Source organism: Cnephaeus nilssonii (genome assembly GCF_951640355.1).
Source record: "Cnephaeus nilssonii genome assembly, chromosome: X".
NCBI lineage: Eukaryota > Metazoa > Chordata > Mammalia > Chiroptera > Vespertilionidae > Cnephaeus > Cnephaeus nilssonii.
The window spans coordinates 74,319,410-74,342,808 of NC_137071.1; the positions used below are offsets into that span (position 1 = coordinate 74,319,410).

Consider the following 23,399-nt stretch of genomic DNA (forward strand, 5'->3'; position numbering starts at 1 on the left):
GCACATTCTCAGTTCTACTTAAGGATAACTGATAGAGATTTTCTTTACAGCCCATGTCTACATGAGGAAACTACTGTATTAAAAATGAACATTTTAAGTTTTTTTAATGGATGGTATATTTAAAAAATTATGTCAAACTTGAAATATGTATCAAAGGGCTTTTATACTAGTATAGTAAAACACAATGCATGATAAGACATTTGTATCTAAATCAAATTAATTGTTTGATTTGTTCTTTTATATAAAATATTTTACATGTGATTCTATTTGTTTCAGGAAAAATATATAGTATTTATTTGCATATAATTATATTATATACAATGTCATTTTATACATTATATATTATGTTATTAGATGTGTGTGTATATATATATATACACACAGTATATGAAAGAGAGAAGGAAGGAGGGAGAGAGAGGGAGGGAGGGAGGGAGAGACTAGATACATAGATATAATGCTATCATTCATTATCTCTAGGTAATTGGATTATAGATTATTTTCTTTTATTTAGTTAAATGTCTTTTCCAATTTTTTACAATTATTGTTATGATTCTACGATGTATCAGTTGCATGTTGATTAAACTATTTAATCAGTTGTTATTAATTTAGTTTTTTTAACCAAAATAGAAAATGTTTTACTTCAATGATCCCAAACTAAGTGTAAAGAACAGGAGTAATTTTGAGGAGAAAATGAGCAACAGCTTCAGCTTTATCTTCCCTTTTTTTACAGTCATCCCTCAAACCAGTGATGAAACTAGCGAGGACATCTGGAATCCAGAAGAAGTTCCAGAAGGAGCAGAGCATGCTGACATGTGGGATGTTAGAGAAATACCAGAGTAAGTCAAATGAAGCCAGGAATGTGTTCAAGGGTTTAAACTAGATGTGTCATCTGATATCATTCTATTTTTGACAAGATTCATAAAGTGACTTCTACCACATAAAAGATAAAACTACAGTGGCACACAGCAGGCATGTATAATTGGTTATTTTTCCTTCTAAAGCAGAAAAAAACCCCAATAAAACATAAGACCTTCCTCTTGCTTATTATCTAACAAAAAATGAAAAACCCAGTCATTTCCATTATAAATGTATATTAAATGTCCATTATTTGTATAATGTAGAATTAAGAAAATAGTGTGTTCAATTATAAGCATTCATAAAAACTAAATTATTATACCATGTTTATATGTGAAAGACCTGCTTTTAGTTACTAGGTGTTCCACATTGATTATGACTATAAAACTGTGTCCAATGCTTCAAAAAAATCCTGTGCTTCTATCTTTTAAGTCAGTTCTGAAAATAGAATCAGTAGGAGACTGCAGATAATTAATTGGAAAAAAGTTCTCAGCTTTTAAATAAACAATGTCAAAAATTTGTAAACCTCATAAAAAAACAACAACAAACAAACAAAAAAACCCTTCAGTCTGCATCTTAAGAATGAAGAGAGTAGCCCTAGCCAGTTTGGCTTAGTGGATAGAGCATCGGCCTGCGGACCAAAGGATCCCGGGTTCAATTCTGGTCAAGGCAGGCAACCAATCGATGTGTTTTTCTCACATCGATATTTCTCTCTGTCTTTCCCTCTCTCTTCCACTCTTTCTGAAAAGCAATGGAAAAATACCTTCCAATGAGGATTTTAAAAAAAGAAAAGAAAAAAATGAAGAGAGTAAATCTCAGGTTTATACAGAACACACACACATCCATATGAAAGGTAAGAATTAACTCACTCATTTGTTATATTGTCTAATAAATGTCAATCGTCCATATGTGGCAAGCTCCAAATTAGAGTAAACTCTCACTTTCCCTGATGTTTGATGTTCTGTAGAAAGAACATCCATGAAAGCTTTATGGGAATACTAGTAAGTCACTCATTCAAGATATGAAGAAAATGGCTTTTAAGGTTTTTAAAAAGTATGCATTTTCAATCTTATGCAATTATATTTCAAATGTCCCAATGGGTAAAGAGGAAAATGAGTAAAGAATGTGGACAGGCGGTTCACAAAAGAAGAATGACTAGTAGCCAAATAAAAAATTTAAGGGCCTGATCTAAGTCACTGACCTCAGGGAAAAGCATTAGGGTCTTTGAGAGATTTTTTAAGGCAGATTTGATATTTTGATTAGATATAATGAATGAGAGGAAAGTGTAAAAAATGATGCTAAGGTTACTATCTTGAGTGACTGGGTTATGAATAGTGGGCTCATTAATTGTAATTGGGAATGTATGTGGAAGGGAAGCAATGAGTTTGTTTTTGGATGTGTGAACAGTGAGGTGCCTTTGAGACATCCAGGCAAATACATATAGTAAGAAGTTGGAAAACTGCTTCTGGAGATGAGAAGAGCAGCAGCTAGAGCAAATCTATTTGGGAATCATGGACATATGGGTCAATACTTTCCTATTTAGTTTTATCCTGGCCTAATCTTTGTAAATGCCTGATAGATGTTATAGTCTATTAAGAAAAAAAATGACCCATATCAAATGGCTACTTATTGTCACTCCTGTTTCAACTCAGAGAAATCCCTTTTTCATTCCTGGGCATCAAAAGTTCAATGTAATCTTTTAGTCTTCCTGTCCAGAGATTTACCGTTTCTTCATTAGGATAGAATTAAATACAAAAGATCATTTGTAAATGTTTGCTTACTTCATTCCATCTAAAATGATGGGGTACATTATGGCTGGGTGCTTCTATAAAACATCCTATCTCTAAGGGCCCAAGTTTGGGCCCAAGGAAAAATTTGTGAATTGACATGCGTGAGTTGAAATACAGGAAAATTTTTCATTGAACTAAGAATTCTATATGACTTTATTCAAAACATCATAGTGTAGATGTGTTGACTACATTATCAGTGTTTCTATTGTAGAATTTTAGAGGTGGAAAAGATAGAAATAATTTAATTCAAATCCACCCCTTCTATAAATTGTAAAAATGTAGAAGCAGAGACTCCATGAGTTTGTGACTTTACCAAGGTCACACAGTTAATGACAGAAATGGTATTAAACCTGGATTGTTGAACTCTACTTTGTGGCTTATATTTAGCAGAGGAAAGTTTCTGTCTATTCATCATACTGGGTTATGGGCCCACTATTTTTCTGAGCCACTGTTTTCCTGGAAAGAACCTTCCTTTTTTCTTCTACTTTGAATTTTATTAGACTCTTATTAGAAATTCCCTCAATCCATTTTATATGTATAGATCTAAAACAGTTAAGCTTTATTTTAGAAAAGAAGTATATATATGATATAAATTCTGCTTTCCAGTGTTAGGCATTTTTAACAGAATTTCTAGACTTCTATTCCTTTATGTTCTGCTATATGCCTGAAAAACTGCAAGCATTTTATTTAGTCCTTTTATGTTTTTGTAATGGCATGGTCTCATAAGTTTCTAGTTTTTTGCTCTATGACAGGAAATTTCTCTTTCATTTGAACCTCTGTATCAATGACTTTTTTTCAGGTATGATATTATATACAAACAGCAGGTGGGAACTGAGGATGTATTCCTAGGACTTATGAAAAAAGACTCTTCAACAGCGTGTTGTGAGGATCTAGTGGTAAGCTTTTCCCCACTTCCCCATTTTCCTTATGATCTTTATAGCTAAATTGACTGCTTGTTGCATACATAACACTGTAGGCAAGGCTGTAAACTCTTTTTTTTTCTTAAATATATTTTATTGATTTTTTACAGAGAGGAAGAGAGAGGGATAGAGAGTTAGAAACATCGATGAGAGAGAAACATCGATCAGCTGCCTCTTGCACACCCCCCACTGGGGATGTGCCCGCAACCAAGGTACATGCCCTTGACCGGAATCGAACCTGGGACCCTTCAGTCCACAGGCCGACGCTCTATCCACTGAGCCAAACCGGTTTCGGCTGTAAACTCTTTAAAAATAGTGGTTGCTATACTTCAAGTACTAAGGGAATAATCGGATAGACAGTTTAAATTCAGTAAACATGTTCAAAATAAACTAACCTTACACAGGTGGGTAAGATTTACAAATAAACGTAATATAATCATGACATAATACTCTATTTCTAGTTCTATTAAAACTGCCCAATGTGATTTAACTGAATTTCTTTAATCCTTCTTCTATCTCATGTATGCCATCTGATTGGTTAATAATGTCTCATGAGTTGACAGTCAATGAGAATGAAATATTTCCTTTCCTGAATCCGTCTTCTCTCTTATGTCTGTGTTTCTTTTAATGACTCAGCTTGCATTGGGAAATTTAAAAAGGGATTTTTTTTTCTTAATATTTGGAACTTCTGATTTAAAACTTTAAAAAGACATCTAAAGTGTAACTTGGCTTCCTAATCTGAATGACACTACACCATATTGGAGAGCATCTTTTGCCAAGCCGCTGTTCTTATGTAATTACAATAACAACGCCGACAATATGAATTAAAACCACCTTATTTTTGTTTATTTGAGCCTCATAATGATCTTGTTGAAAGGTCTAGGTATAACTAAGAGTGCAGAATGCAACTCATTTTAATAATATACACTAGCAATTTTGGTGCTGAGAATGTATTTTTTGAGATCTGGGGCTGTGCATCTTTTTCTCTCCTTCTCTTACAATACTGTATATTATAGAGTACTGAGGTGCCCATAGGAGATGCTTAATATATTTTCCCCTTAACCAAATGATAAATGGAATCACTCTTTTGCACAAACTTCAGGTTTTCTCTTATTAGTAAGATCAAGTAACAAAATGTGAATAGTGATTTTAAGTACCTCAGATTTTTCAAACTTGAATGAGTTAAGGTTTCAAGTGATCTTGAAATACATAACCCCCAGAGTTTGTTTGTTTGTTAATCCTCACATGAGGATATTTTTCCCCATTGATTTTTTTAAAAATATATTTTATTGATTTTTTACAGAGAGGAAGAGAGAGGGATAGAGAGTTAGAAACATCGATGAGAGAGAAACATGGATCAGCTGCCTCCTGCACACCCCCCACTGGGGATGCGCCTGCAACCAAGGCACATGCCCTTGACCGGAATCGAACCTGGGACCCTTCAGTCCGCAGGCCGACGCTCTATCCACTGAGCCAAACCGGTTTTGGCTCCCATTGATTTTTTTTTAAAAGAGTGGAAGGGAGGGGGAAGAGACAAAGAGAGAGAAACATCGATGTGAGAGAGAAACATCGATATGAGAGAGACCACATCAATTGGTTGCCACCAGCGTGCGCCCTGACCAGGGCCAGAGATGGAGCCTGCAACCAAGGTACTTGCCCTTGACTGGAATCTGTGACCTTCAGTCCACTGGCCTAAGCTCTTACCACTGAACCAAATCAGCTAGGGCTAGCTCCCAGGATTTTAGCAGTAATATTCAAACTCTTCTCCTTAAATTACTATAAAATTATGTTTTTTTATTTCTAGTATTAAGGATTGATTTAAACTCTAGAGAAATTCTAGGCCCTAAATAAATAAAACTGTTGTAGGACTTTTCATTTCTCTTATGCAAATTGCTACGAGTATTAATAATAAAGGTATACTGAATGACAAATCTTGGAAACTAAATCACACCTCAGAATAGGAATATACAATTTATCTAAAACACAAGTATATACAAAAAAATACTTGATCCCTCTCTCTAATAAATATATAATGTCTCATTTTATTATTAACAATTAAACTCAATGTTGACAATTGTATGTCTACTGGAAGTTAAAGGGTTTGGATAAGGAATGAACACCACTGAATGACAGCAGCAAATGAAACATTTGTTGGCGCTATGGCACTTTACCACATTATACTATTCTGTTACTCCTTTCTTTTTAATCATATATTCAATCTTTGAAGACTTAGTGAATACTGCTATATACCAGGCACTATTCTTTGTACTAGGGATACAGAGATAAGTAAGAAACAGTTAATTACCCTCAAGGAATTTCCAGTAAAGGAGATGGATACCTAACAAATCATTGCATCAGTACATATTTAGAGGCATATATCAGGTGCATGATGACATAAAGCAGAAAGGGAACAATTCTCTTTAAGTAGATAGGATTTCTATGGTGGACAACATTCCAAGAAGGATCTTCCAAGCAGAGGTAAAAGCACATGGAATGGTAACCAGGCATGAAATAGCATGGCCTATTAGAGTAAGCAGTGAATATAAAAAAAAGAAAAAGCCCTCATTTGTAGCTTTAATTTTGAATTTTATCCTGTAGGCATATCAATTATGACATCCACCATCATTGCTTAACCCCACTGGTAAGACTCAGACTAAAGAGGTTGTTGACCCCATCTCAAGTATTTCTTGCGCAAATTTATAAGCTTATTATTTCTGTTGATAATATGGCATTTTCTCAAATCTAAGACATCATCAAATTGTAACTGTGCCATTTATTTAATAACAAAGGAAAATAGATATGCTATATTTAATGTATGCATTGATTATGCGATGCATCCTAATATCAGAAACATTAAAATGTAGGGAAACTTGCAACTTAGAATTGACTAAATATGTTACTTAGATCCTGGATCTGGTTTATATGTACAAGGAGTGATTGGGGGTTAAAAATTCACAAGGACCACCCTGTCCTTTACCCTCCCCAAATTCCAAATAAGAAGTAAGATTTATGAGTCCTAAATCAAAGCACTTGTCTTAAACAAAATTCTGCATTAGTAATATGTATGTCTTCAGCAAACCTTTCATTCTTGTCTTCTAACTCCATTATACAAATTTTGCCTGTTGCTCTAATCCCATTTGTAGCTATCAAATTTCCCTCACCTTAATCTATATTTAGGCATTTTATTTTTAAATAAAAATTATATATATTTAAAGTGTACAATATGATGATTTAATATACATATACATAGTGAAATGATTACTATAGTCAAGCTAATTAATGTGTCATCTCACATAGTTACCGTGTGTGTGTATGTGTGTGTGTGTGTGTGTGTGTGTGTGTGTAGTGAGAGCACATGAAATCTACTCTATTAGCAAATTTCCAGTATTCAATATAGTATTATTAACTCCAGTCATCATGCTGTACATTAATTTTAGAGCTAGAGCTAAGCCAGTTTTTGTTTTGCCTTGTTTTTAGCTGCTAACCCCTTTCTTCAAGTAAAATTCAATGAGAAAGTCCAACATATAAAACACATAAAAGCATCCCCACCTTGGTTAAAAGGATACTATTATCCACGAGGCAGCTCTTAGGAGAAAAAAACTGGGGCTCCTTGGAACACGAAAGATGAGAACCTAACCTTTCTTCCATATATTACAGTTCATTTGAGAAAATAAGGACAAGCTTACAAGGTATCAAATATTCATATAAATTAATGGAAAAACAAGCAAGCTAGAGGGCTTTTTCCTCCTAAGTGACATGTCTATGTTTTTCTTTAAACCTTATGAGTAGAATGCCTCTGTCTTATTTTATTTTATTTTATATTTTATTTTATTTTGTCTTCTATACTCTCCATCCCTCTCTACAAGGTTCTGATTAAATGGGTTTGATATTTATCCTTGACTATATATCCTTGCATACATATTCATGATTGTTTGCTATATTTTTAAAATTCTACAAATACTTATTGAGCACTTACTATAGGCTAGATAATAGATAGAGTTGAAAAAAATCAATGTTTCTACTTCTCTCAAGGAGCATTCTCTCAATAGATCAAACAGTCCATAAGCAGCAGCACAGACCTTCATAAATCCATCCAATAAGGAAACAATAAGATCAAATGGATATAGATTACTTACACAGACAGCATAAGTAAGATCAGCATGGTGTCAGCTCCTGATATTCCTTTGCCCCACAGGACAAAATCAAGCTAAAGGGGCCTGTGGGTACTCTGTTGCTGAAGAGTTCACTGTAGACTGCAGCTAAGCTGTTTTATAGTCTGCATCTATACCCAAGGGGAAGGAGATAGAAAGTCCTATGCCTTACTGGAACCAGGAAATAGGGTGAGAATCTGCCTTGTATTAGCCTTCTGCAAGATAGGAAGCCTCCCACAAGGTAGAAAGACAGATAAGAAAAACAGCCTTGAGGCAACTCCTCACAAGACTGCCTATCTTCCCACAGTCTGTGAGGATCACAGGATGTTCTGCCAAGACCTGGGGCAGACCACAATTGAGCCTTGCCTACATGACCTATGTAAATAGTGCAAGGTCACCAGAATATCAGAGTGGAGACATTTTTGTGCATTTACAGTCTATGAATAAAAGTTTTTTTTCCTGATTGTTTTCACATAATATAATAACAATAGCAAAGAATTTATATAATGCTTACTAAGTGCCAGACATTTCTCTAAGAACTCTGTGCATAGTAACTCACTAATCCCCACACCAAAACTCTATGAAATCATTGCTAGTATCCCCATTTTACTAACGAGGTTACTGAAGCACAAATAAGTAACTTGCTTAAGGTCACACATTTAGAATCTGGCAGAACTACAATTTGAACCCAGACCATTTGAATTTGATAGAAGAATGTGCAAAGTGATATGGGCACAAAGGAGAAGAAGAGCAAGCTCACTTCATAATACAGATGGCATTTGACCTGGACATTTGAAGGACATAACCGTTTGTCAGAGTGGAAAAGTTGTCTAAGCAGAGTGAGCAGCTTGAGCAAAGTATAGGTCTATGAAAGTATATGATGTTTTTTGAGAACTATTTGTGATTTTTTGGAACCTTAGAATGCATGGAGTTATAAAGTATAAAACAGAAAAGGCCACTTAAAGTTAGCTATAAAAGCCCTTGAATATCATACCATGTGCTGTGAATTGAACTGTGCCCCTCCCCGACCATTCACTAACCCCTGGTGTGATGGTATTCTGAAATAGTCTTTGGGAGGTAATTAGGTTTAGATAAGGTCACAAGGGTGGAGCTTTCAGCATTATATCAGTGCCTTTATATGAAGAGACACCAGAGAGCTTGCTCTGCTTGATATCTCTCCCTGTCTCGTGAGCACACAGTGAGAAGGTGGCCGTCTCCATTCCAAGGAGAGAGCTCTCACCAGAAACTACCATGCTGGCATATGCTCAGACTTCCAGTCTATATTATTTTGTTATGGTAGCCTGAGCATACTAAGACACCATGAAATTTGGACTTTATCTTGTGGGCATTAGAATTACTAAATGTTTTAAAGGAGACAAGTTGAATGATTAGATGCACATTTCAGAACAACTCTAGTGGCAGATTATGGTTAAGAATTTGGTGATTATTGTCAGAGATGAGTGTGAGTTTGGAAGACTGATGGTAGGAAAACAAGTTGATAGATAATTGCAATAGTTCAGGTGAGAGAAATAAGAGAAGTAAGACTATAGCAATGGGGATAGAAAAGAATGGATGGCTTCAGTAGAAATTTTGGAGGTAGTATTGATATGATTTAGAAAGTGGTGAAATGTGATTTCTAAAGGAGAAACAAGAGTTAGATTTCTAGCTTTAGTGACTAGGTGAATGGTGATGGCATTAATCAACATATGGGAATGATAAAGTGTTTTATCTTTGGGTGGTAATCTTAAAGATGGTTTTTATTTCCTTTAGCTCATCTGAGTTTTCCACATATTTTACAATTACCATCAATTACTTTTGAAATGAGAGTAAATAAAGTGTGTTTTTATTTGTGTTGTGGAGATCAGTTATGCAATGCAAAAGAAAGAACACAAAGTTCTAAGAGAAAATACTAAGCTTGAGTTATATTGAGTTTCAACTGCCTGTAGGAAATCTTGTTGGAAGTATGTAGTAGTCTGTTAGTATTATAAATCTATGAGGAACTCAAAGACAGGAACTAGAGATACTGACTTTCAGAGTGTGTTTGCTCTCTCCAGAGGTTGGAATATATCCACAGAGTGATGGCTTTGCATTGGGCTTGGAATGAAGTATAACTGATTTTAGGTAGTGTGTGTATGCTTGGAGAGGGGGAGTTGTTGATAGGGATACTAGGGAACTTTCAGAAATGGGACTGATTTGAAACAGAATGTGTGGCCCTTGGGAAGGGGTCAACAATCAGAGACAGACTTCAAACAGAGGCATTGTAAATTCTCACTGAAAATGGCCAGTTCCAGACCAGGAATTGAAAACCAAGGGAATTGAATAAATGAAGTGAGGTTGGGATTGTGACATGGCTTTAGAGATACACTAGGGGAAGCTAAAATACTGTCATAGAAACAAGCTAGGGAAACAAAGAATGGGAACCTGCCTACCTCTGAGAAACAGGGTTGCCAGTTGGAGATTGTGGAAAAAGGAGCTTTAGATATCAAAGATATGTAGGGAGATAGCCTGACTTCCCCATATGACTATTTTTTTTACCGGAAAGGGGATGGGTGCAATGGGGAAGTAGGTCAGTGGATTCCCATTTTTATACATGGGTACTGAACATCAGACTATCTCTAAAATAAAATAAAAATGAATGGGGCTAGGGTTATTGATATTCTGCCAAATGACCCATTGTTTGTTCTAGGAGAGGGGAAAAGCTGCCTGCAGGTAGTTTGATACTCTTTTTGAGCTGCAATGGATACATGATATTTTGGTGCTTCTACTTTAATTGATTAGCGGACACTTTGATGTGTCCTAAGAAATAAGACATTAAGCTGTGTGATTTTTTGTTTTTTGTTTTTTCATCATCACCTCCTCACGGGGATATAATCCTTACTCCATCTCTAAATCTCACTGAGAATAGGGTGAAAGTCAAGGATGGATTAGGAATCTGTCACCATCTGCCAGACACAATCAAGAGTCACATGTTTATCACACATATTCATCTCAGAAAGGGCTGTCAATCATTCTGAGCAAAGTGTCAGCCCATCCTCTGAGAACTCACTTGCTCTTGAATGATATTCTCATTAAATTCTGGTTAAAGCAGTCATATTCATTTACTTTTAATGAATAAATAGATTTGGCATCTTGATAATAGAATGGATTTCTTTCCTAAAGAATGAACACTTTTTTCGAGGCTTTCTGATACTGAATTTTGGGTTGTGTGTTAAGGAACTATTTATCTATTCTGATTTATTAACAGTCATAAGCAAGAATGAATGATGAATTTGATAAAATGCCTTCTTTTTTATTTATTTTATCTTCATTGTTGAAAGTATTACAGATGACCCCTTTCTGCCCATTGAACCCTTATAGCCCGCCCCCCCCCCCACACACACGGATCAAATGCCTTCTCAACATTTGTGGAGATCACATGATTATTTAGTTTTGATATATTGGTAAGTTATGTTACATTTCTTTTTTTTTCCTTTTTTTCCCCTTTTTTTTTGAAATTTCTTTATTGATTAAGGTGTCACATATTTGTCCTCATCCCCCATTCCCATCCCACACCCCTCCCCACGGATGCCCCAACACCCTGTTGAACTTAACCATTGGTTAGGCTCATATGCATGCACACAAGACCTTTGGTTGATCTCTCCCCCCTCCCCCCACCCTCCCCTATCCTCCCACTGAGGCCCGATAGTCCGATCGATGCCTCCTTGTTTCTGGTTCTGTTGTTGTTCATCAGTCTATGTTGTTCATCATTTCCCCTAGATGAGCGAGATCATGTGTCACTAGAGATATACTTATAAGAACTGAATGTGAGACGAGCAATAATAGTTATGCTGTCAGACAAATGAATCAGTCTGTAGTGAGTTTCTTTCTGGACCAACAGTTCTTTTGAGACCCAATATCAATGTCCACCAGTTCCTTATGAGTACATGTCGGCACTGACCCCTCAGCTCTGGATGGTGGACAAATGGAGGTAATGCAGGTCCGACTCCCACTGGTTTGGTCTCGGCCGGACCCAGGGGCACGGCTTCATCCGGACCAAGGGGCATGTGGCCTCACCCGGACCCAGTGGGTGCACGGCCTCACTCGGACCCAGGGGCGCGTGGCTTCACCCGGACCCAGGACCCAGCCTCACCCGGATCCAGGGGCAAACGGCCTCACCCGGACCCGGGATCCAGCTTCACCCAGACCCAGGGGTGCGTGGCCTAACCCAGACACAGGGGCGCGTGGCCTCTCCTAGACCCAGGGTCGCGTGGCCTCACCCAGACCCGGGACCCAGCCTCACCCAGATCCAGGGGCACACGGCCTCACCCGGACCCAGGATCTAGCATCACCCAGACCCAGGGTCGCGTGGCCTCACCCGGACCCGGGACCCAGCCTCACCCAGATCCAGGGGCACACGGCCTCACCCGGACCCGGGATGTAGCATCACCCAGACCCAGGGGCGTGTGGCCTTACCCGGACCCAGGGGCGCGTGGCCTCACCTGGACCCGGGATCTAGCTTCCCCCGGACCCAGGGGCGCGTGGCCTCACCCGGACCCAGGGGCCCATGGCCTCTCCCAGACCCAGGGTCGCGTGGCCTCACCCGGATCCAGGGCACACAGTCTCACCCGGACCCGGGATCTAGCTTCCCCCGGACCCAGGGGCCCGTGGCCTCTCCCAGACCCAGGGTTGCGGGGCCTCACCCGGATCCAGGGGCCCAGGGCCTCAACCAGACCCGGAACCCAGCCTCACCCTTATCCGGGGGCACACGTCCTCGCCCAGACCCAGGATTCAGCTTCACCCGGACCCAGGGGCACATGGCCTCACCCGGACCCAGGGGCGCGTGGCCTCTCCCGGGCCCGGGACCCAGCCTCACCCGGATCCAGGGGCACACGGCCTCGCCCGGACACGGGATCTAGCTTCCCCCGGACCCAGGGGCACGTGGCCTCACCCGGACCCAGGGGCACGTGGCCTCTCCCAGACCCCGGGTCGTGTGGCCTCACCCGGATCCAGGGGCCCACGGCCTCAAACGGACTCAGGACCCAGCCTCACCCGGATCCAGGGGCACACGGCCTCGCCCAGACCCAGGTTTCAGCTTCACCCGGACCCAGGGGCGCATGGCCTCACCCGGACCCAGGGGCGCGTGACCTCTCCCGGGCCCGGGACCCAGCCTCACCCGGATCCAGGGGCACACGGCCTCGCCCGGACCTGGGATCTAGCTTCCCCCGGACCCAGGGGTGCGTGGCCTTTCCCAGACCCAGGCTCGCGTGGCCTCAATCGGATCCAGGGGCCCACGGCCTCACCCGGACCCGGGTCCCAGCCTCACCCGGATCCAGGGGCACACGGCCTCGCCCAGACCCAGGATTCAGCTTCACCGGGACCCAGGGGCGCATGGCCTCACCCGGACCCAGGGGCACGTGGCCTCTCCCGGGCCTGGGACCCAGCCTCACCTGGATCCAGGGAAACACAGCCTCACCCGGACCCAGGATCCAGCTTCACCCGGACCCAGGGGCGCGTAGCCTCACCCGGGCCCGGGACCCAGCCTCACCCAGATCCAGGGGCACACGGCCTCACCCAGACCCAGGATCTAGCTTCCCCCGGACCCAGGGGCGCAGGGCCTCACCCGGACCCAGGGGCGCGTGGCCTCACCCAGACCCGGGATCTAGCTTCCCCCGGACCCAGGGGCGCATGGCCTCACCCGGACCCAGGGGCGCGTGGCCTCTCCCGGGCCTGGGACCCAGCCTCACCCGGATCCAGGGGCACACGGCCTCGCCCGGAACCGGGATCTAGCTTCCCCCGGACCCAGGGGCACGTGGCATCACCCGGACCCAGGGGCGCGTGGCCTCTCCCAGACCCAGGGTCGCGTGTCCTCACCCGAATCCAGGGGCCCATGGCCTCACCCAGACCCGGGACCCAGCCTCACCCGGATCCAGGGGCACACGGCCTCGCCCAGACCCAGGATTCAGCTTCACCTGGACCCAGGGGCACGTGGCCTCTCCCGGGCCCGGGACCCAGCCTCACCCAGATCCAGGGGCACACGGCCTCGCCTGGACCCGGGATCTAGCTTCTCCCGGACTCTGGGGCACGTGGCCTCACCCGGACCCAGGGGCGCGTGGCCTCTCCCAGACCCAGGGTCGCATGGCCTCACCCAGATCCAGGGGCCCACGGCCTCGCCCGAACCCGGGACCCAGCCTCACCCAGATCCAGGGTCGTGTGGCCTCACCCAGACCCAGGGGCGTGTCGCCTCATCCAGGCCCAGGGACACGTGGCCTCTCCCAGACCCTGGGGCACGTGATCTCACCCGGACCCAAGGGCGCAAGGCCTCACCCGGACCCGGGACACAGCCTCTCCCGGATCCAGGGGCATACGGCCTCACCCTGACCCGGGATACAGCTTCACCTGGACCCAGGGGCACGTGGCATCACCCGGACCCACGGGCGCGTGGCCTCTCCCAGACCCAGGGTCGCGTGGCCTCACCCGGATCCAGGGGCCCACGGCCTCACCCGGACTCGGGACCCAGCCCCACCCGGATCCAGGGGCACACAGCCTCACCCGGACCCGGGATCCAGCTTCACCCAGACCCAGGGTTGCGTAGCCTCACCCGGGCCTGGGACCCAGCCTCACCCGGATCCAGGGGCACACGGCCTCGCCCAGACCCAGGATTCAGCTTCACCTGGACCCAGGGGCGCGTGGCCTCTCCCGGGCCCGGGACCCAGCCTCACCCAGATCCAGGGGCACACGGCCTCGCCTGGACCCGGGATCTAGCTTCTCCCGGACTCTGGGGCACGTGGCCTCACCCGGACCCAGGGGCGCGTGGCCTCTCCCAGACCCAGGGTCGCATGGCCTCACCCAGATCCAGGGGCCCACGGCCTCACCCAGACCCGGGACCCAGCCTCACCCAGATCCAGGGGCGTGTGGCCTCACCCAGACCCAGGGGCGTGTGGCCTCACCCAGGCCCAGGGGCGCGTGGCCTCTCCCAGACCCTGGGGCGCGTGGCCTCACCCGGACCCAAGGGCGCAAGGCCTCACCCGGACCCGCGACACAGCCTCTCCCGGATCCAGGGGCATACGGCCTCACCCTGACCCGGGATACAGCTTCACCCGGACCCAGGGGCATGTGGCATCACCCGGACCCAGGGGCGCGTGGCCTCTCCCAGACCCAGGGTCGCTTGGCCTCACCCGGATCCAGGGGCCCACGGCCTCACCCGGACTCGGGACCCAGCCTCACCCGGATCCAGGGGCACACAGCCTCACCCGGACCCGGGATCCAGCTTCACCCAGACCCAGGGTTGCGTAGCCTCACCCGGGACCGGGACCCAGCCTCACCCAGATCCAGGGGCACACGGCCTCACCCAGACCCGGGATCTAGCTTCCCCCGGACCCAGGTGCGCCTGGCCTCTCCCAGACCCAGGGTTGCATGGCCTCACTCGGATCCAGGGGCGCACGGCCTCACCCAGACCCGGGTCCCAGCCTCACCCGGATCCAGGGGCACACGGCCTCGCCCAGACCCAGGATTCAGCTTCACCCGGACCCAGGGGCGCATGGCCTCACCCGGACCCAGGGGCACGTGGCCTCTCCCGGGCCCGGGACCCAGCCTCACCCGGATCCAGGGGCACACGGCCTCACCCAGACTCGGGACCCAGCCTAACCCGGATCCAGGGGCACACGGCCTCACCCGGACCCGGGATCCAGCTTCACCCGGATCCAGGGGCACGTAGCCTCACCCGGATCCGGGACCCAGCTTCACCCAGATCCAGGGGCACACGGCCTCACCCAGACCCGGGATCTAGCTTCCCCGGACCCAGGGGCGCATGACTTCACCCGGACCCAGGGTCGCGTGGCCTCTCCCAGACCCAGGGTCGCGTGGCCTCACCCGGATCCAGGGGCCCACGGCCTCGCCCAGACCCGGGACCCAGCCTCACCCGGATCCAGGGGCACACGGCCTCGCCCAGACCCAGGTTTCAGTTTCACCCGGACCCAGGGGCGCATGGCCTCACCCAGACCCAGGGGCACGTGGCCTCTCCCGGGCCCAGGACCCAGCCTCACCCAGATCCTGGGGCACACGGCCTCACCTGGACCCGGGATCTAGCTTCTCCCGGACTCAGGGGCACGTGGCCTCACCCGGACCCAGGGGCGCGTGGCCTCTCCCAGACCCAGGGTCGCGTGGCCTCACCCGGATCCAGGGTCCCACGGCCTCGCCCGGACCCGGGACCCAGCCTCACCCAGATCCAGGGGCGTGTGGCCTCACCCAGACCCAGGGGTGTGTGGCCTCACCCAGGCCCAGGGGCGCGTGGCCTCTACCTGACCCTGGGGCGCGTGGCCTCACCCGGACCCAAGGGTGCAAGGCCTCACCCGGACCCGGGACACAGCCTCTCCCGGATCCAGGGGCATACGGCCTCACCCAGACCCGGGATACAGCTTCACCCGGACCCAGGGTCATGTGGCCTCACCCGGACCCAGGGGCGCGTGGCCTCTCCCAGATCCTGGGGCGCGTGGCCTCACCCAGACCCAAGGGCGCAAGGCCTCACCCGGACCCGGGACACAGCCTCTCCCGGATCCAGGGGCATACGGCCTCACCCGGACCCGGGATACAGCTTCACCCGGACCCAGGGGCATGTGGCCTCACCCGGACCCAGGGTCGCGTGGCCTCTCCCGGGTCCAGGGTAGCACGGCCCCACCCGGACCCAGGTACCAGCCTCACCCGGATCTAGGGGCGAATAGCCTCACCCGGATCCAGGGGGGCGGCCCCACCCGGACCCGGGACCCAGCCTCACCCAGACCCATGGGCGTGCGGCCTTACCTGGATCCAGGGGCATGTGGCCTCACCCGGACCTGGGACCCAGCCTCACCCTGACCCAGTCCCAGCCTCACCCGGACCCAGGGGCGCGCGGCTTCACCCGGATCCGGGACCCAGCGGGGTTTCGTCTTCTTGATCCCAATTCCTGTTGGTCAATTCCCTCTCAGCAATTCCTTTGGCCATTTTCTCAGAGCTCCAGGGCAGCTGCCGCAGAACTCGTTGGGCGGCGGGCTCGGCGAAGCTCTGGTGTGCCCATTGCGCGGCGGCGGGCTGGTCCGGGGTGGCTGCATCAGCCCTTGGATCTGCAGCGGTGGCTGGTCGCCGAGCGTGCACACCTGGCCGCTTCCGGGGCGTTGAGATTCTTGAAGGACTCGGAGGTCAGCAAGCGCGGAGTCTCCCACCCCATGTCTCCCAGGGGCTCGTCTGTCCGTGCTTGGCAGCGAGTGGAGCCTTTCCCTCAGCTGGAGACCGCCGGGGGAACTGCGCCGAGCATGTTCCAGGCCGCCATTGTGTCGCCTGAGCCGTAGTTCTTAAAGTGTGGTCTTTGGGTCACCGGCATCAGCTTCATCCCGCGTACCCCTCTCTTTTATTCTAGTTGTAGAGCATCTGCTCAGTCAGCCCTCCGGTGGTTCTCGATGGTGTCTGCTCTGCTCTCCTGTCGTAGTCTCAAAATTGTTGTGGTAGGCAACAATCAGGCTTCTGCCCTTTGCCTCCATTTTGGTCCTTCTTTGTATAGTTAAGTCTTGATTGTTGTTGGTGTCACTGGGAGGAATTGTCCTCCAGGCCAATTGGCCGTGCGGACCCTCTGTGTCTATAAAGGAAGAGTTGCTGTGCGGGAGACACGTTTATGGGCCGGGTCTTGGTGCAGCAAGGCTTTGGCGCTCACTGAGTCTGCGTCTTGAATGTGTCCCTTATGCGAGTGGTTGAAATCTGGTGTCATCTCACACCGACCACTAGATGCCCTCGTTTCTGGGTCTCCAATGGAGTGTAGGTCAGCTACTGCCTGAGGCCTCTCAGCAGGAATTACAGCATCCCTTATATTCGTGACCTGTTTCGGTGTCTTCCCCTTTTGGCTGCCTCCCTATCGCTCAGCTTCCCCAATCTCCCTAGGTGGTCGCTCTTGATACCCCCCTTTGTGGGCTGAGTGCAAAGTCTTGGTGTTGTTAAGCCTTGATTGCTGTTGGTACACTGGGAGGATGTGACCTCCAGTCCAATTGGCTGTGAGGATCAGCTGTGTCTATGCCGGGAGACAGCCTTATTCAACTAGACTTGCAAAATTGTAAAAGCCTCTGTGCTCAGCTTGGATGGGGCGGAGTTACAGGGCGGAGCCTACAGCCTTGGCTTCCCATCAGCCCCGCCCTATGAGGTTCCTGTGTCTCAGTGTCCCTCTGTACCCCCAGCAAACACCTCTGAGAGAAAAGCGCCCTGGAGTTTCGCCCGCTGCCAAACAGTCTATGAATTGATGAATCTGGATTCCCAGATTCTCGCCCGGAACTGGGTTTCCATGTAGTCGGAACTGGGGCTCATCGCAGTCTGGCGCTTTTGTCTCCTTCCCACCAGGGCAATCCAGCGGCACAGTCAACAGACCATCCTCTGCGCACAATCCCGTGCGCACCTCCGGTGCTCTGCCTTTCGACACTTCTCTGCATTTCTGCCTTACAGCCCAGTTTTCCCCAGTATGAGCCTGGCTTCCCCGGGTCTTTCCCAGAACTGGGGTTCAGTGCAGTTGGAACTGGGGTTCAGCATGGTCCGGAGCTTTTGTCTCCTTCCCGCTAGGGCAATCCAGCGGCACAGGCAACAGTCCCTCCTCTGCGCACATTCCCATGCGTGGCTCCGGCACAACTCTTCTGTGCCTCCGCCCCACAGCCCAGACTCCCCCAGCATAAGTCCGGCTTCCCAGGGTTTCGCCCGGAACTGGGGTTCAGTGCAGTCAGAGCTGGGGTTCAGCACAATCTGGAGCTTTTATCTCTTTCCCGCCAGAGAACGCCAGCCAGGCCGTCAGCCGCCCCTTCCTCTCCGGCTTCGTCCTCCCCGCACGCGCGCGGGCTTGTGTCTCCGCCTGTGTCTCCATACCTCAGGCTTTTATGGCTTCTCTGATTTTCCTTGTGGTTTTCTCTTTCCTTCTAGTTGTGGGCATTTCAGTCAGCCAGCTTTCCTGTGGTTCTGGATGATGTCCGTTTTGACTTTTAGTTGTATTTTTGAAATTGTTGTGCCAGGCTGTAGGTTAGGTGTTTAACCTATGCCGCCATCTTGGTTTCTCATAAGGTGATATGTTACATTTCTTAATATTAAAGAATCCCTGCATTTACCCATTTATTCATTTACTCAACAAATATTTATTGAGTGCCTACAATATGGCAGGTATTGTTCTAAGCACTGAAGATACTGTAGTAAACAAAAGACAAGTATTACTGCCCTCACAGAGCATAACTTCTAGTGGGAGAGATAAATGAACAAAATAAATGCATAAATTTTATTGTACTTTGGAAGGTGATAAATGCTATGAAGAAGGAGAGAGCCAGGGGAATTAAAAAGGAGTACTAGGGTTGGTAGTGGCAGCAATTTTAAATAGTGTGGTCAGGGACAGTCTCACTGAGAAGACAATATTTGTGCAAAGACTTGAAGAAGATGAAGAAGTAAGGCTAAGATGTTGGAAAGGTTATCTAAGTGGATATTTAAATCATGGAGATTTAAGACAGAAGTAAATGTTAAAAATATCAATGAAGAACAAAACTATTAGAAAAATTAGGGTAAGTGTGTGACCTAGGAATTTTAAATAATTGCACAAGGAAGGTGATTGATGGTATGGTGTGAAGACATGAGATTTGTTTTAAAAAGCTGGAGGGAAGGGTCAGGCCCAGTGATATAAAGGGAATGGGAGGGAAAAAACAGGCACCGATTGAGAAGACTATAAGGGAATCAGTGTCACTAAAGGAAATCTAGATTTCATTTAGACTAAGAAGTTGAAGAGAATATTCAAGGAAGGCTTATGCGATAAGGGATAATGTACCACGTGTTCCAGAGTACTTAATTCAAGGGGTAGGAGATGGAAACAAAATAAGAGATATGAAGATCCGATGGTAATTATTAGGTGATAGATAAGGAGGGACATGGGAATCTGAGGCTTCTTGTGTTTATTGATAAACAGACATAAAAATATAACTTTAGTTCTGGTAGTCTGAAGTTAGTGGTGATGAGGTTGTGAGTGCTTCGGGGTGAACTATCTAGAGCAGTGGTCTGCAAACCACAGCTCACGAGCCACATGTGGCTCTTTGACCCCTTGAGTGTGGCTCTTCCACAAAATACCACGTACCCTAATTAAGTTAATAACAATGTACCTACCTATATAGTTTAAGTTTAAAAAATTTGACTCTCAAAAGAAATTTCAATCGTTGTACTGTTGATATTTGGTTCTGTTGACTAATGAGTTTGCCGACCACTGATCTAGAGTATGATGTTGTGAGTGCTTAAAAGTGAACTATCTAGAGTCATTAAATTAAATAAGAATATCTGCCAAATTGTCAGCCCTAACCCTTCTGTATTCCTTAATATTCACTTAAATTTCAGTACATAGCATAGACTGGCCAAGTTACATATAAGATATGTTTAATTTATTCTTCTGTCCTGGTAGTCAGGAAGTGACAGTTCAAAAGGAAACCTAAAATTGATGACCTCTTCAGAACACTTGCTATTTGACCTTATCATTTCAATTTTTACATATATTATAATATGATCATAGACACTTATCTGAGGAACTGGGGAGCCTGTATTAATCTCTTTCAGATGATAGGAATATGATATCTTCAGGAAACATTCTGTCATATAAATCTATCATAAAAATAAGACAAGAAAGAGAGAATTTGAAATTCAAAATGATAATCCCACATTAATGACCACCCCTCCCAAAGGCTTTGGTAGATTAAGCCACCTCTGTTATAACACATAGAGGAGAATAAATGAAGGCCCATGAAAACAACTTGTAAGCAATTTGACCTACCTTTACCTATCTCTAGGAAAGCCCCAAAGTGAATTTCCAGAGAGAGAAAGAGAGAGAGAGAGAGAGAGAGAGAGAGAGAGAGAGACTAAGTGAGTAGTTTTGACTGAAGATAAACTGAAAATGGGAAAAGGGACCTCACAAGCCTTAAATTGGTAAACTTTTTTCCTGTCACTTGTTATTCACAAGGCTAGAAGACAGAGGTTTGAACTAGTTAGTGATGGATACTGTGGTAGCCTGCCTACAAAATGGCCCTCAAAGCTTCTCAACTCCTGCTCTAGCCGGTTTGGCTCAGTGGATAGAGTGTTGGCCTTCAGACTTAAGGGTCTCGGGTTGGATTCCGCTCAAGGGCATGATGTGTCTCTCTCACATCGATGTTTCTCTCTGTGTGTCTCTCCCCTTCCTTTCCACTCTCTCTAAAAATCAATGGAAAAATAATCTCTGGTGAAGATTAACAACAACAAAGAAGATTCTCAACTCCCGATATTCTTCCCTTTGTGTAGTCCCTTTCACATCAAATAGGGCTGCCCTTTATAATCAATGGGCTATTACAGAAATAAAAGAATATAAGTTATGAGGCTATGTTTAAAAAGGCATTGCTTCTGCTTTGCTTTTTTTTTTTTGTATCATTCACTCTGGGGGAAAAAAAACCCACAGTTTTTGTGTCATAAGGACATTCAAGCAGCCCTAAGTCTTATGGAGAAGTCCAGGTGGTAAATAACTGACACCTCCTACCAACAGCCATGTAAGTAAGCTATTTTGGATGCAGAACCTCTTGCCCTAATAAAGCCTTCAAATGTCTATAGCAGTAGCCAATATCTTGACTAAAACCTCATAATAGACCGTAAGTCAGAACTACCTAGCTATGCCATTCCCAAATTCCTAACCCATGGAGAGTGTGAGAGACAATAAATGTTTACTGCTGTTTTGAGTCATAAATTGGGCGTGAGGGTGGAATTTGTTTTGATTATGTAACAATAAATAACTAATAACTAATAAATAACTTATAGGTGACAGAACCAGAATTAAAAACCAAGTTTGACTCCAAATGTTGAGCTCCAAAAAGGTTGCAAGTTTCCCAATGAAATTTTTACCAGTTTTTCTTAGCTTACCTATTAAAATAAATTATTCTTTGAAATTAATTCAATTTACATCCTATCTAAAGAGAGAAACATTAATACCTTTAATTGCTTGGTCAGTGACATACTGTATTTACTAATGTTGAAAAAGTTTAGTCATGGGTATAATCAGAAGTCAATAAATAATCATGTCTATTTTTAAGGTGTTCATTAAAAATATCTCTAAAATAGTCTGATTCAAGTTTCAAGAGGAGTTTTTCTATTAAGATTCTTCATTCTTATGAGATATTAATATGTACCATTCCATATAATTTGTTCCCTCTCCTGTCCTGCATCTGAAGCCATTTTAGTGTACAATTCTTATTTCTTTAAGAGGAAAAATGAGTAGTTTTTGAATAAACCTTCACTAGAGTTGAAATGATTTCAAGAACCACTTTGAAGCTCTACCCAAAAGCTGAATCTCAATTTCACAGAAGTCATAATTATTTTCCTCCTTCAAATGTCATTTCAACCTGAGCAAATAATATTTTCCCTTGAAAGAGCTAAACATTTCATAATAAAGAAACAGATATTTGTATCTCTTGTTCCAGGGGACATGAGTCATCCTGCAACTAAAGAGCATCTCAACTTGACTATCAGATCTGAATGTTATTGCAATAAAAATGTGTCTTTGTCCAATAGAATACTCATTTATTTTGAGGTAGAGTGCCTATATTTACCTCTTTGAGAAATGTTTCATTTCTCTCAGTTAAAGCATATCTAATTATGAAGATTTGAATTTTCAAAATATAAAGTAGAGGTAATTCTTTGTTTAATGAAAATATTAACCAGAAAGGATATATATATATATATATATATATATATATATATATATATATATATAATGTTGGCCATAGGTTTGTCATACATGGCCTTTATTAAGTTGAGGTATGTTGTCTCTATTCCCACTTTGCTGAGACTTTTTTTTTTATCATAAATGGGTGCTGGATTTTGTCAAATGCTTTTTCTGCATCTATTGATATGATTATGTGATTTTTATTCTTCATTTTGTTTATATGATGTATCACGTTTAATGATCTGTGGATATTGTACCACTTTGCATCACCAAAATAAATCCCACTTGATCATGGTATATGATCTTTTCAATGTATTACTGCATTCGGTTTGCTAATATTTTGTTGAGGATTTTAGCATCTATGTTCATCAGGATATTGCCCTAGATTTTTCTTTCTTTGTAGTGTCTTTATCTGATTTTGGAATTAGGGTAATGCTAACCTTGTAAAAAGAGCTTGAAAGTCTTACCTCCTCTTGAATTTTTTTGAATAGTTTGAGAAGGATAGGTGTTAGTTCTTTTAATGTTTGGTAAAATTCAGCTGTGAAGCCATCCTGTCCAGGACGTTTGTTTGCTGAGAGCTTTTTTTATTATTGCTTTGATTTTATTAGTTGTAATCGGTCTATTCAGATTTTTTAATTCTTCCTGATTCAATTTTGGAAGATTGTATGTTTCTAGGAATTTATCCATTTTGTCCGTATTGTTTAATTTGTTGGCACATAGTTGTTCATAATATTTTCTTACATTCCCTTGTATTTCTTTTGAGTCAGTTGTTACTTCTCCTCTTTCATTTCTGATATTATTTATTTTGGTCTTCTCTCTTTTTTTCTTGATATGTCTGGTTAAAGGTTTGTCCATCATGTTTACCTTTAAAAAGAACTATCTCTTGGTTCCAATGATCTCTTGTATTGTTTTTTTAGACTCTGTTTTATTTATTTCTGCTATGATCTTTATTATTTCATTTCTTCTACTCTCCTTGGGCTTTGTTTATTGTTCTTTTTCTAGT

General features: G+C 44.9%; 1 protein-coding gene across 1 annotated transcript in view; it reads left to right on the plus strand.

The window, feature by feature from the left end:
• Window positions 1-23,399, plus strand: part of DNAAF6 (dynein axonemal assembly factor 6) — a gene marked incomplete at its 3' end in the record, with an annotated part of 86,279 nt that overhangs the window by 24,737 nt on the left and 38,143 nt on the right. Inside the window, exons 4-5 of the mRNA XM_079764924.1 lie at window positions 731-836; window positions 3,445-3,541. Coding sequence (XP_079621050.1) covers window positions 731-836; window positions 3,445-3,541 — 203 coding nt within the window. The remainder of the gene's footprint in view (window positions 1-730; window positions 837-3,444; window positions 3,542-23,399) is intronic.